Raw genomic sequence first — 15,869 nt, 5'->3', positions numbered from 1 at the left:
ATTGTGTTTACATAGATTCTAGTGTTGCCCCAATTCATCCTCCCCTCCCCAGTATCAACATCTCTCTTGCCCCCCTCCCCATAGCGCCCTCCCTTCTTCCCTTCAGGTTTATCCCATCCTATCATCCCCTTTCCCTCTGTCCTCTTTTCCTCTGGACCCTTTGATTTCTCCTCAGTTCACATTGTTCATTGGGTTCCTCAAATGAGTGAGGTCATATGATATTTTTCTTTTACTGCCTGGCTTATTTCACTTAGCATAGTAGTTTCAGGTCCATCCATGTTGTTGCAAAAGGTAAGATTTCCTTCTTTTTAATGACCCCATAGTATTTCATTGTGTATATGTACCACTGGTTTTTAATCCGCTCGTCCACTGCCAGACACTTGGACAGTTTCCAGATCTTGTGAACAATGCTGCCATAAACATGGGGGTGCATTTCTTCTTTTGAAACAGTGCTATGCTGTTCTTGGGGTATATTCCTAAAACTGGGATAGCTGCGTCAAAAGGCAGTTTGACTTAATTTTTTGAGGAATCTTCATACTGATTTCCACAGTGGCTGCACCAGTCTGCATTCCCAACAGCAGTGCAGGAGGGTTCCCCTTTCTCCACATCCTCGCCAGCACTTATTCTGTGTTGTTTTGTTGATGAGCACCATTCTGACTGGTGTGAGGTGATATCTCACTGTGGTTTTAATTTGCATTTCTCTAATGATTAGTGATGTTGAGCATTTTTTCATATGCCTACTGGCCATCTGTAAGTCCTCTTTGGAGAAGTGTCTATTAATTTCTTTTACCCATTTTTTGATTGGATTGTTTATCTTCCTGGTGTTGAGTTTTACAAGTTCTTTCTAAATTTTGGTTATTAACCCCTTATCAGACGTATTGTCAAGTATGTTCTCTCATTGTGTAGTTTGTCTTTTTATTGTTATTATTGCCTTTATTTGTTTGTTTATTTATTTATTTATTTTTTGTATTTTTCTGAAGCTGGAAACGGGGAGAGACAGTCAGACAGACTCCGGCATGCGCCCGACCGGGATCCACCCAGCACGCCCACCAGGGGCGATGCTCTGCCCACCAGGGGGCGATGCTCTGCCCCTCCGGGGCATCGCTCTGCCGCAACCAGAGCCACTCTAGCGCCTGGGGCAGAGGCCAAGAAGCCATCCCCAGCGCCTGGGCCATCCTTGCTCCAATGGAGCCTTGGCTGCGGGAAGGGAAGAGAGAGACAGAGAGGAAGAAGGGGGTGGGGGTGGAGAAGCAAATGGGCGCTTCTCCTATGTGCCCTGGCCGGGAATCGAACCCGGGTCCCTCGCACGCCAGGCCGACGCTCTACCGCTGAGCCAACCGGCCAGGGCTATTATTGCCTTTAGCTGTGCAAAAGCTTTTTAGTTTGATATAGTCCTATTTGTTTATCCTGTCCTTTATTTCACTTGCCTGTGGAGATAAATCCGCAAATATATTGCTGTGAGAGATGTCAGAGAGCTTACTGCCTATGTTTTCTTCTAAGATGCTTATGGTTTCACGACTTAAATTTAAGTCTTTTATCCATTTTGAGTTTATTTTTGTGCATGGTGTAAGTTGGTGGTCTAGTTTCATTTTTTTGCAGGTAGCTGTCCAATTTTCCCAACACCATTTGTTGAAGAGGCTGTCTTTACTTCATTGTATGCTCTTACCTACTTTGTCAAATATCAGTTGTCCATAAGGTGTGGGTATATTTTTGGGTTCTCTGTTCTGTTCCATTGATCTATGTGCCTGTTCTTATGCCAGTACCAGGCTGTTTTGAGTACAATGGCCTTGTAGTATAACTTGATTTCGGGAAGTGTGATACCTACCACTTTATTATTCCTTTTCAAGATTGCTGAAGCTATTCGTGATCTTTTTTGGTACCATATAAATTTTTGGAATATGTGTTCTATTTCTTTGAAATATGTCATTGATATTTTAATTGGTTTTGCATTGAATTTATAAACTGTTGGATAATATACACATTTTAATGATGTTTATTCTTCGTAACCATGAGCACAGTATATGCTTCCACTTGTTTGTGTCTTCCTTGATTTCTTTTATCAATGTTTTATAATTTTCTGAGTACAAGTCTTTAATCTCCTTGGTTAAATATACTCCTAGGTATTTTATTTTTTTGGTTGCAATAGTGAAGGAGATTGTTTCCTTAATTTCTCTTTCTGACAGTTCATTGTTCGTGTATAAAAATGTCTCTGATTTCTGAGTATTAATTTTATATCCTGCTACCTTGCTGAATTCATTTATCAGGTCCAGTAGTTTTTTGACTGAGACTTTAGGGTTTTCTATGTACAGCATCATATTATCTGCAAAAAATGATAGTTTTACTTCTTCTTTTCCAATTTGATTGCCTTTTATTTCTTCTTCTTGTCTGATTGCTTTGGCTAGGACTTCCAGAACTATGTTGAATCAGAATGGTGAAAGGGAGCACCCTTGCCTTGTCCTGATCTTAAGGGGATTGCTTTTAATTTTTGCCCATTGAGTATGATGTTGGCTGTGGGTTTGTCCTAGATGGCCTTTATCATGCTGAGGTATGTTCCCTGTGTTCCCACTTTGCTAAGAGTTTTGATCATGAATAGGTGCTGGATTTTTATGAAATTCTTTTTCTGCATCTATTGAAATAATCATGTGGTTTTTTCCCTTCCTTTTGTTTATGTGATGAATCACTTTGATTGATTTACGAATATTGTACCAACCTTGCCTCCCCAGAATACATCCCACTTGAACATGGTGTATGATTTTTCATATATTGCTGGATCTGGTTTGCTAATGTTGAGGATTTTAGCATCTAAATTTATCAGGGGTATTGGCCTATAATTTTCTTTCTTTGTGTGGTCTTTGCCTGGTATTGGAATCAGAATTATGCTCGCCTCATAAAAAGAGCATGGAAGTCTTCCTACCTCTTGAATTTTTTGAAATTTTGAAATAGCTTGAGAAGGATAGGAATTAGTTCTTCTTTGAATGTTTGGTAGAATTCACTTGTGAAGCCATTGGGCCCTGGGATTTTGTTTGTTGGGAGGTTTTTGATAACTTTTTCGATCTCATTTGTTGTAATCAGTCTGTTTAGGTTTTCTGATTCTTCCAGATTGATTTTTAAAATATATGTTTCAAGGAATTTGTCCATTTCATCTAGGTTGTCTTAACTTTTTGGCATACAGTTCTTCATAGTATTTTCTTACAATATTTTGTATTTCTGTTGTGTCGGTTGTTATTTCTCCACTCTCATTTCTAATTTTATTTATTTGAGTTCTCTCTCTTTTTTTCTTGGTGAGGCTGGTTAAAGTTCATCGATCTTGTTTACCTTTTCAAAGAACCAGCTCCTTATTTCATTGATTCTCTGTATTGTTTCTTTAGCCTCCATGTTATTTATTTCCACTCTGATCTTTATTATTTCCTTCCTTCTACTACCTCTCGGCTTTACTTGCTGTTCTTTTTCTAGTTGTGTTAGATGAAGGGTTAAGTTGTTTATTGGAGCTTTTTCTAGCTTTTTAAGGTATGCCTGTAATGCTATGAACTTCCCTCTCAGGACTGCTTTTGCTGTATCCCATAAATTTTGATTTGTTGTATGCTCATTATCATTCATTTCTAGGAATTTTTTTATTTCTTCTTTGATCTTATTGTTAACCCATTTTTTAGTTAATAACATGCTATTTATTTTCAAGTGTTTGTGTATTTTTCAGTTTTTCTTTTGCAGTTGATTTCTAGTTTTATGCTATTGTGATCAGAGAAAATGCTTGATATGATTTCAATCTTCTTAGATTTGTTGAGATCTCTTTTGTGCCTTAACATGTGGTCTATCCTAGAGAAAGTACCATGAGCACTTGAAAAGAATGTATATTCTGCTGCTTTAGGGTGAAAGGTTCTGAAGATATCTATTAAATCGAGTTGATTTAGTGTGTCCTTTAAGTCTGCTGTTTCTTTGTTAATTTTCTTTCTTGAGGATCTATCTAGTGATGTTAGTGAGGTATGGAAATCCCCTACCATTATAGTATTGGTGTTGATATTGCCCATTATATCCATCAAAACCTGCTTTATATATTTAGGTGTTCCTATATTAGGTGCGTAGATATTTATAATAGTTATATCTTTCTGTTGGATTGCTCCCTTTATTATTATGTAGTGACGTTCTTTATCTCTTACTATAGTCTTTGTTTTTAAGTCCATTTTGTCTGATACAAGTATTGCTACCCCAGCTTTTTTTTTCATTTCCATTTGCATGAAATATTTTTTCCATCCTTTTACCTTCAGTCTATGTGCATCTTTTGTTTTAAGGTGTGTTTCTTGTAGAGAGCATATGTACAGCTCTTGTTTTCTTATCTAAGCAGCTACTCTATGTCTTTTGATTGGATCATTTAATCTATTTATATTTAAGGTTATTATTGATATGTAGTTGTTTATTGCCATTTTGTTCTTTAATGCTATATTCCTCTTTTGCTATATTCTTTTCCCCCTTTGATCTGTTTACAACAAGACCCTTAACATTTCTTGCAGCATTGGTTTGGTTGTTATGAATTTCTTGAGTTTTTTTTTTTGTCTGGGAAGCTTTTTATTTCTCCTTCAATTTTAAATGATAGCCTTGCTGGATAAAATAATCTTGGTTGTAGGCTCTTTTTCTGCATTACTTTGAATATTTTTTGCCATTCCCTTCTGCCCTCAAGTGTTTCTGTTGTGAAGTCTGATGTCATCCTAATGGGGGCTCCTTTGTAGATGATAGCTTTTTCTTCTCTAGCAGCTTTTAATATTTTCTCTTTATCACTTAGCTTTGATATTTTAATTATGATATGTCTTGGTGTAGATTTCTTTGGGTTCTCTTTCATGGAATTCTCTATGCTCTCTTAGAGTTTCCTCAGACTTTTTGAGTCTCTTTTCTTTTTTTTGCTCTACTTCTGTGCCTTTGTTTATCTTGTCCTGTAACTCGCTGAGTCGATCCTCTGCTTCATCCATCCTCCTTTTAATTTCTTCCATTGTGGCCTTCATTTCTGATATTGTACTTGTCATTTCTGACTGATTCTTTTTTATTATTTTAATGTCCTTTTTTATACTTGCTATCTCTTTATTTAGTTGTTTGTTATGACCATCTATTGTTCTAAGATCTTTGAGCATACTAACAATCATTATTTTAAACTCTGCATCTGGTAATTTGGTTATATCTGACTCATTCAAGTCCTTTTCTGGGGATTTCTCTTGATTCCTTTGGGTTGCGTTTCTCTGACTTCCCATTTTGTCTGTGTATAAGAATGGTGTGGCCACTGGAGTCCAATGGTTGTGTCCTGTGTGTTCCCTAGGTGTGGTCTGTCTGCAGGCCCATCACCCATCTGCTGCTGGCTTGGGTATTCAGGTATATGGGTGTTGCTGGCTCCAGCCAGCTGCATCTGTTGCTGTGGTTTCCACCTTCCTCCACAGTAGGGCTTGTTAGTTCTGGAACTGATGCTCTTCACAGCTGGGCACTGGATGTGCCAGCCTTGGTCTCTGTGGCAGGAACCCGGAGCAGATGACTGGGAGACACTTATCGTGACTGGCCCCCAGCAACCTTCTTGCAGCTACAAGCAATTTAGAGTTTGTGGCTGCCTCTGCTGGACCCAGGTGCATGTGAAAATACCAAGCCACTCACCTAGGCTGGCTTTTACCCACACTGGGCCTGTCAGAATTCTACTTAAAAGACCAAGGTGCCTTGAGTCCTACCTCCTACAGCCTCTGTCTGCTTGTCTGAGAATAATGATTCTTTTTAAGTTTCCTGTTATCTTGTAAGGATGTTACATTCCTGTCACTCTCTCCCAACTCCTCTCAAAAAAAAAAAAGTGAATGTTATATGGTTTTTGAAGTGTATACCGAATTATTCTATCTTCTGTTTATATCATAGCCACATAAAGTATTTCATGAAAAGATTTAAAATAAAGCTTTTGTGAGAGTTTTGTCTTAAGATAAAACTTTTGTGTTGTGGTCAAAAAGGATTGAAGGTCAGAATAATAAAAGTCAAATAGATTGAAAGGGCTTATACTTTCACAGATATTTAATAATGGAGGATTATTTTTCAGATCAGTTGTCTAATGTCCACTATTGAATAAAATGACTCAAAACACTATGCCAACTGTTTTATCAATTCTAAATGACCTACTGAACTACACAGAGTTTTCTATCTAAAGTGTTTGTATTTTAAAAGCCATATATAAAGTGATACATTAAGAAATATATATTAATAATATAAAGTATAAATTTTTCTAATTTCTACTTTTATATTTACAAATTGTTTAGCATTTGCTTTTAGATAGTCTGCTTAGGAAGGGAAGAGACTACAAAATGAGTAAGTATCACTCAAGCTTTAAATTTTAGTATAGGGAATACATAAATATTTTTACGCAGAATATGATTTTTTTGTATTTTTCTGAAGCTGGAAACGGGGAGGCAGGCAGATTCCCTCATGCACCCGACTGGGATCCACCCAGCATGCCCACCAGGGGGCAGTGCTCTGCCCATCTGGGGCATCGCTCTGCTACAACCAGAGCCATTCTAGCGCCTGAGGCAGAGGCCATGGAGCCATCCTCAGTGCCCCGGCCAACTTTGCTCCAATGGAGCCTTGGCTGTGGGAAGGGAAGAGAGAAACAGAGATGAAGGAGAGGGAGAGGGATAGAGAAGCAGATGGGCCCTTCTCCTGTGTGCCCTGGCCGGGAATCTAACCCGGGACTCCCGCACGCCAGGCTGACGCTCTATCACTGAGCCAACCAGCCAGGGCCTGATATTTTTTAATGTCATGAGAAATGCATAAGAAAAATTAAAAGATGTTCTTGGTAATTTTTTTAAAAGAGGAGAAAAGTCAGGGTAAGAGAAAGCTTCATTATTTTTTGTTTTATTTTTATTTATTTATTTTTACTAAATTTTATTTAGACAATTTATTTTAACAGGGTGACATTGAGCAACTAGAGTACATAGATTCAGAGAAAACATCTCCAGATCATTTTGACATTTGATTATCTTGTATACCCATCACCCAAAGTCAAGTTGTCCTCTGTCACCTTTTATTTGGTTTTCTTTATATCCCTCTCCTGCCCCCACCCCCTTCCTCTCATCTCTTCCCCTCCCCCTGGTAACCCCTGCACTCTTATCTACTATGTCCATGAGTCTTGATTTTGTATCCCACATATATATGGAATCGTAAAGTTCTTAGTTTTTTTCTGATTTACTTATTTCACTCAGTATAATGTTAACAGGGTCCATCCATGTTGTAAATGATCCAATGTCATCATTTCTTATGGCTGAGTAGTATTTCATAGTATATATGTACCACATCTTCTTTATTCAATCTTCTATTGAAGGGCTTTTAGGTTGTTTCCATGTCTTGGCCACTGTGAACAATCCTGTTATGAACATGGGGCTGCATGTGTCTTTACGTACCAGTGTTCCTGAATTTTGGGGATATATACCCTGTAGAGTGGTTGCTGGGTCATATGGTAGTTCTACTCTTAATTTTTTTAGGAGCCACCATACTTTCTTCCATAATGGTTGTACTAATTTGCATTCCCACCAACAGTGAATGAAGGTTCCTTTTTCTCCACAGCCTCTCCAACACTTATTACCTATCTGGTTGATACAAGCTAACCTAACAGGTGTGAGGTGGTGTCTCATTGTAGTTTTGATTTGCATTTCTCTAAGAGCTAGTGAAGATTAGTATCTTTTCATATATCTATTAGCCATTTGTATTTCTTCTTGGGAGAAGTGTCTGTTCATGTCCTCTTCCCATTTTTTTTATTGGATTGTTTGAAAGCTTCATTTTTATTAGAGTCCTAGAACTGAAAGCTCTCCTTGGAATGGTTGATAATCACATGGGGAAAGACTTAGTTAGGGCTTCCTGCCAATGGCATTTTGATATTTTTGGGCAGAAAGGTTTTTGGTAAAGCTCTCATAAGAGACATAGGTATTAGAGGACAGATTGATATTCTTTACATGTTTGGAAACAGAACATCTGTACTTGAACTGCATCTGGTCAACTGTAGCTATTTAAAGAAGTAAATTCTTTTCAGATATGTGAAATAGAACATGTACATATATTTAAATGATTTGAGCTGTGTCTTTGCTGTACTATCAGAAATTTCAGGCTTATTCATGGAGAACTAAAGATACCTGAGCTGGATCCTAGGTTTACTTCTTTACCACAAATTATGCATAATTTCTTATACTTTAGATTTTAGTCCATAATAGGCTATATATGTGGTTTGTAAAATACATTAATAACACTCAGTCCTGGGTCCTTGATATAAATGATATTTTTCAAAGGTAGCCAGCTGATCAGAAATGTTGATCACCTTTGGAATTTTCAGCTCTGCTCATCAGCCATATAAGAAAATTGATTTTATTAGTAATAGAATACTTTATTGTGATCTGCTTTCTTCTTTCTTCTTTCCTACCTTCTCTGGGCTAAGCTAATGCTGACCTGGTACTGACAGATCCTGGGGAAAGGAGTTATAGTTCACCTGAGTCTGGGCGTCATTTGGAAACTGTGATGTAGAGTTCAGCCAGAAGTAGACTGATGTAAAAACACATTTGTGAGCTGCCTACTTAAATGGTAAATTTTCTATAACAGAAGTTGGTTTGCAGTTGGCCCTAACTTACAAATAATCACTAGGCCTGCCTTACCTGTGGTGGCACAGTGGATAAATCATTGACCTGGAATACTAAGGTCGCCAGTTCGAAACCCTGGGCTTGCCCAGTCAGGGCACATATGGGAGTTGATGCTTCCTGCTTTTCTCCCCTTCTCTCCCTCCACCCCCTCTCTCTTTCTCTCCTCTCTAAAATGAATAAATAAAATCGTAAAAAAAAAATCACTGGGCCTAGCTGGGAGAGTAGAAGACATGGGGTTTGAAACTCTAAATTGCAAACTACTTGGGAAATCTATTTATGGCCCTTCTGGGGTATACACTATCCTTTTTCCACATAATCATCCAGAAAGGTAAAATATATGCAGTTGAGATCATTTGGTAGCGTGCACCAGCTGCTCCTTTAAAAAACAGTTCTGGAATTAATGATACACATTGTAGCATGGGTGAATCTCAGAATATTTTGTGGAGGAAGTTAGATAAAAAGTACATGGTGTATGATTTCATTTATATATAAATTGAGAAAATACAAACTAATTTATCATGATATTAGATCAGTGGTTTCCTAAGGACAGTGGGTGGTAGGTGATAGGAAAGGGGAAGGAGGGAGGCACAAGTGACTTTGGGGGTGACGGATATGTTTGTCATCTTAGTTGTGTTGAGGCCAAGCATGTAACATGATAAAGCTCATTAAATTGTATAGTATAATTGTGTGTAGTTTATTCTATTGATTTATCTTTAATAAATCTGTTTTAAACAAAACAACAAAAAAACTAATTTTGTAGTCCAGATTGTACAGTATAAATGTGTGCAGTTTGTTGTATCGATTTCTCTTTAAGAAAGTTGTTTTAAAAAGCAAAACAAAAAAACTAGTTTTGTATACTCCGGAGTAAAATAGCTATGTGTTCAGGGTAAAAACCTAGAATCCTGCCTGTTTAGTGTAGAACAGGAGCTAGAACAGTGCTTATAATAACAAGTAAGTTGAAATCTGCAATGAAATCTCCATCTCAGAGTTTCTTAAATATAGTGGGGGAGATAGAATTCAGCTCTCATTTTCATAATCATGGCTGAATGCAGGACTTGCCCAGGCATTATACAGAAAACTAAACCAAACAAGCCAGTGAAATAATAGAAAAATCTAACTTAGGAAGCGACAGATATTGTGGGTTTTTTTTTTTCATAGAGAAAGAATGCAACTCGTAATAAATACCAGTAATTAAAATTTAAGGGAGGTAGGCAAAATGATTTTGAAGTTATTTTTTATACATAGAGTGCACCTTCTGGACCTATTCTATTACTGGTTTAAATTGATAATTATTTCATTTGTGCTGTTTTATTGACACTTCTGAGAATGGTAATATTCACAACTAAGGAAATACCTTTGACCACTAAGGATGTATAAGGAAAAATTTTAACTTGAATTTTAGCTCTGGAGCTTTGCCCAAACTTTTATATATCATAAAACGAACAAATCAGAAGTTTATAGTTATTATTAAAAATATCCTTCACACAGATACTGAAATGCCAGGAATTGGACTCATTGCTATGTAACTTAGATGAAAATGACATTGGAGCTTTAAGAGCAGAGTCTATGTTAAATGAACTTAAATAGTTCTATTATATGATAGATTATATTGAAGAAATTTGGGTTTGCTTTATGACTCTTACCATTCTTAATATCTTGTAGAAAAGTATGACTTTCAAACCATAAGTATATTAAAAGGGATGTAGTATGTGCTTGGTATTTAAGCTTTAAAGACCATTGATATTAACATAAAAATTAGAATTTTTGTATTTGTTTTGTTCACTTCTTTTTTTTTTTATAATTTTAGCTTCCACTGAAGATTGACATCATTAAACATCCAAATGAAACTGATGGCAAAAGTACGGCTGTACATGCAAAGCTCTTAGCACCTGAATTTGTAAATATTTACACATACCCTTGTATTCCGGAATATGAAGAAAAGGACCATGAAGTAGGCAGCTTATTTTTAACACCTCTTCACATTGAATCTAAAAATGAATTTTAAACTCTAGTGCCTTTTTGAACTTCCTTGAACACACTTTAATATTTTTCTTAATGACCTAGTTATCTATATAGCACTAAACAATATATGTATACTTCATTGGTGTCTCTAAAGATCAGATCCTAGATTGTAAGGTGTTTATTTTTTAGTCTTTCCACTTTTTATAATTTTTCTGTATTATTTCTTTAAGTTTTTGTACTTTGCCAATGTTATTATGCCTGCTTTTATTTTCTTCCCTCTTTATTTTCCTGATTAAACTGCACATAGATGGTATAATTTGATGCAAACTGAAAAACCAGATTATAAACGTTGGAATTTCTCTAAAAGGAAAAGACCGAATTAAAAGAATTTTCAGGAATTCTCCCTAAATTAAGAGCTCTAGTATATATGGCCTTTGTAACATTTCTTCCGTTTCTCCAGGGGCCTCCCTTACTCATTTTTAGATTATTAACTGGTTTTCATGTAGTTGAAATTTCACATTGGTGAGATATTACTGGCCTTGTTGAAAAGCAATGTTGCAGTAGATCTTAAAAAGAGGTAGGCATTGGATACTTCTTAAGGAAAATTGTAAACCCTTTTAGGTCTCTTGGGGATCATTTGTTGGCATAGCTAATCAGAAACAAAATTAAAAATTAATGTATTCATTTGTTCTAGAAAGAACTTATTTTTTTTCTTTTCTATCAGTTTTTTTTTGAGTTTATATAGAAAGTTGTGTTTGTAAATAACATCTGAGTTTTGGATCTAGAATATGTTTGCATTTTCTTCTCTGTCACCTATGTATTATTTATGTTAATTAAATAGAATACAGTGCTAGGTTATATAAAGAGATGTTTATGGTTATAATCCAAGAAAATTAAGAAACCCTGGACTTTACTAATTGGGTATAGGGCAGTGGTCCCCAACCCCCGGGCCGCGGACCAGTACTGGTCCGCAGAGAAAGAATAAACAACTTACATTATTTCCGTTTTATTTATATTTAAGTCTGAACGATGTTTTATTTTTAAAAAATGACCAGATTCCCCTCTATTACATCCATCTAAGACTCACTCTTGACATTTGTCTCAGTCATGTGATACATTTATCCGTCCCACCCTAAAGGCCTGTCCATGAAAATATTTTCTGACATTAAACCAGTCCGTGGCCCAAAAAAGGTTGGGGACCACTGGTATAGGGGGAATATTGGCATGTGTTGTGAATGTTTAAACAGCTTGTATAATTTTGAAGTTTATAAATTCACGATTTGTTTATATTATTTTTAGAATGCTTATTTTTTCATATTAAAAATGATGCTCATTGAAGAAAATTTGGGAAATAGAGAAAAGTATGGGGGATAAAATACTCATAATTCTACTAGCATTTATTCATTTCATTTATTCACTCAGGCACAAGTATTTCCTGGGTGCCTGCTTTGTGACAGGAGCTGTTCAGACATTGGGGGCTCTAGCAGTGTCTAATATCTCAGTAGAATGCTGAAAGAAAGGAAAATACCATAATTTACAGAATTATTCCTTGAAAGTTAGATTTTTTCAGTTTTAATATTTCACTGTAATAAATATACTATAAATAATATGGGTGTGGTGAGTATATGGGTATTTAGGATTATTTTATTAAGGGAAATGCCCACAAGTGAAATGATTTGATCAAAGGGTATGGACATATCAAGACTCCTGATTTAAATTGTCAAATTGCTTTCACGAAGAGTTGTACCATTTAAACTTGCTATGAGTAATGGCTATAAAGGCCTATTATACTGTTATATTACCGTTATTGACTGGGTATCATTTGTTTTGTCATTGTTTATTATATAGGTGAAAATGGTGTTTGATTATTGAGCACTTTCCAATAGTTCTTTTACAGAGTATCACACACTTTGCCTTTGACCATATGAAATATAAAGTTTAGTTTTCCGTTTTAAGATGCAATTAACTTGACTACTGTCAACAGGTGAAAAACTTTTTTTTTTTTTTTTGAGAGAGACAGGAAGGGAGAGAGATGAGAAGCATCAATTCACAATTGTGGCACTTTAGTTGTTCATTGGTTGCTTCTCATGTGTGCCTTGAACTAGGGAGCCAGTGACCTCTTGCTTAAGCCAATGACCAGCCTCAAGCCAGCAACCGTGGGATCATTTTGATGATACCACATTCAAGCTGGTGAGCCTGTGCTCAAGCCAGCAACTTTGGGGTTTCAAACCTGGAATCTCAACGTCCCATGCCGTTGCTCAATCCACTGCGCCACCACTGGTCAGGCAGTGAATAACTTGTTTTGAAAGAAAACTTTTAGGTAATATATTATGATTATAAATTACTTTGAGAGAGCCAACTACTTTGCTGTACGTATTAAAGAAGCATATATAGTAGAACTTATTGTTAGATATTCAAGATACACTGCTCACAACAATTAGGGGATATTTTATAGCTTCAAATTAATTTTTGAAGTATCTCCTAGTTTTTATGAAGAGTATATTTCTTCAAAGTTTTAAGCCAGTCAGAATTTATTTATTTGAAGATAATAGCCCACCTTTAACCTAACTTTCTTTACTTTAGGTTGTGCTTGTTTTTCCTGGACCTAAGTCTGTTTCAATAAAAGATATTTCTTTTAATCTGCAAAAAAGGATTCAAAATAATGTTAGTGTCAAAAACGATGATCCTGACAAGCCATCTGTTAAACGCAAGAAAACTGAAGAACAGGATTTGAGTGACAGCAAGGGCAAAGAGGCAACATTGAAGAAAATTATTTTTATAGACAGCACCTGGAACCAAACAAACAAAATATTCACCGATGAGCGACTTCAAGGTGAGAGAAAACAATTATTTTTGTATTGGTTCTTTCCCAACTTTGATTTCATAGAACTTCAAATCTGCCCAGACTATACATTAGAAGAAGAATTATAAACTGCCCATACATCTTACCACATCTGCTTTATTTCTCTTTCTATATTATATGTGTGTGTATATACTTAAGTATTTATTTTTTGGTTGAAGCTGTTGAAAGGAAGATGCAGGCTTTAGAATAATTCACCTTAAATACCTCAGTGTATATCTTTTAAGAATATTTGTGTGATTGTAACACCATTCTCACTTTAAGAAAATTAAAGTTTTGTGATTTCTAATATACAGTCCAAATTCACATTTCCCTAATTGACCCAAAAATATCCTTTGTAGCTTTTGTTCCCCTCTGATTTAGCTGGTAAACTTGCATTCCATTTGGTTATATCCCAGTAGTCTCTATTCTAGTAGAACAGTTCCCTGTTTTTGTTTCTTATGACTTAGACTTGTGTGAAGCAGACAGGCCAGTTGCCAGTTTCCTCACGATTAGATTCAGTTTAAATAGTTTTTCAAGGCTGTTTACAGATAAGGATAAATCCAGCATTATCTATAGCAATTTCAGTTTGTATCTATTATTTTGGTACAATTATTAATAGCATTCCTTTTTACTTTCAGAAATGAAGCTGTTTAGCTGGTAAATTATGATTACCATATTTATAGGTGAGGTTGTATATTTATTATTGTATCAAAGCAGGAGACGTATAAGTTGTTCCATTATTGGTGATAACTTCTAATACTTAATACTTTAGTTAAAGGTGATTGCCAGAGCTCTCTGTTATAAGGATTTATTTTCTTTGAAATAAGTAGTAATCTGTGGGGTGATGCTTGGAGACTGTGGATAGTTTATTTACCAACTTCTGTTCAGTGGTTTTAGTATTCAGTGATGACTGTTTTCTAAATCTGTAATTATATTGAGAATTGCAAAATGCTGCAATTTTAATTTTATTACTTCTACATTTGTTAGCTGGCATTCTTACACAAAGAAGAGCTTTCATTTTTCCTCTTTTTTGTTCTCTCCCCCCTGCCACTACCATTTATGAGATCACTGTGGTCTGATAGATGTCTTTTTAATTCAGAGTATTATAATCTATCATGATTATATTCTTTTTGATGCCCATATTATCTCAAATTTTGCCAGTGGGAGCCCTTATAAGTCCTTTGTGGCATGGCCTCATCAGTCTTTCTGGTATAGCACTTTTTTCTTTCCCCAGACCTAGAATCAATCATTCAAAGGAGCTGTGGTTCTTTTTAATGGGGAATGATATAAGAAACCAAGATCTGGTAAATTATTACTATTTGGATGCTGTTGCTACAGTGGACAGAGCCAAGGAAAATAAGTGTGTGTGTGTGTGTGTGTGTGTGTGTGTGTAGAAAGAAATCACATGGATGGTTCTAATTCAGCTTTAACATTACAGGGATTTTCTTTCTTTTGTTTTATGATTATATCTCTTTTTCTTTTAGAGTAAAAAGCATAGTTCCTAATAATAATGGTTTAAAAGAGTTACTTTACTTGCCCAAGTATTAGTGATATGTAGAACTAGTAATGTGAAGAAGAGGAGCTCATATTAACTCTCATGCTCCCTTGCAATTTTTAGACTTTCTCAGTTTTTCTGAAAGCTTTAGTTTTATTTCCAGCATTTTGAGGGCTTTATTTGTGTGCCATGTATGACTGTAAGACAAGAGAGCTGCTGGTTGGTATTAGGCTGTTGCCCAAACAGCTTCAACCTGGGAGATCTTCTCCCAGGCTATTGTTAAAAGTGTACACCATTGAGAAAAGAAAGTTTATGATACTTTTTAGAGTCTGACATATGTTAATTACTACCAAGTTAAAATAAGTGACAATAGCAAATTTAATTAGCTTGATATCTATAGGTCATACCTGTGAAATCAACATAAATGTTAGTAAGATTGCTTTGCCATTCAACTCTGTGTGCTGGTGTGTATGTGTGTGAGAAAGACAGGCACAGAGAAATAGAGACAGAGAAAGAAATATGTGTGTGTGTGTGTGTGTGTGTGTGTGTGTGCGCGTGTGTGCGCGCGCGCACGCGCACGTGCGCAAAAGGGAGACACTCCAAAGCCTAAGACCTGAAAGAATCTTGCTGATGTTGAATGGTGAAACAGAATCCTGACACCCTGCTCTTTGGAGTACTGCCTGCCACATTACCTTGGATGGTTACAGCAGCAAATAGTCCGTAGTAGTTTGAAGATTGTTCTGAGCCATTTGTCTTTATATGGTAACTGAAAGGATCCAGTGAAAGAACATAAGTGAAAACACTTGGAAAAAACTATATAAGGAATTATTGAGGTAAAATTCAAAATCTGTTTTCAGAATGTCTTCATTTATGCTTATGGCTTACAATCAGATTGGTACAAAAAAATGTTTGTTCTTCCTTGCCAGATCACATAAAAAGTGCA

General features: G+C 36.0%; 1 protein-coding gene across 2 annotated transcripts in view; it reads left to right on the top strand.

The window, feature by feature from the left end:
• DTWD1 (DTW domain containing 1) overlaps nt 1–15,869 on the top strand; it is a 42,533-nt gene that overhangs the window by 6,430 nt on the left and 20,234 nt on the right. For both annotated transcript variants that reach the window (XM_066341579.1, XM_066341580.1), the window contains exons 4-5: nt 10,435–10,578; nt 13,173–13,422. In XM_066341579.1, coding sequence (XP_066197676.1) covers nt 10,435–10,578; nt 13,173–13,422 — 394 coding nt within the window. The remainder of the gene's footprint in view (nt 1–10,434; nt 10,579–13,172; nt 13,423–15,869) is intronic.

Source organism: Saccopteryx leptura, chromosome 6 (assembly GCF_036850995.1).
Source record: "Saccopteryx leptura isolate mSacLep1 chromosome 6, mSacLep1_pri_phased_curated, whole genome shotgun sequence".
In the NCBI taxonomy this organism is placed as follows: Eukaryota; Metazoa; Chordata; class Mammalia; order Chiroptera; family Emballonuridae; genus Saccopteryx; species Saccopteryx leptura.
Note: the sequence above shows the minus strand (reverse complement) of the source record. Positions and strands in the feature narration are given on the sequence as shown.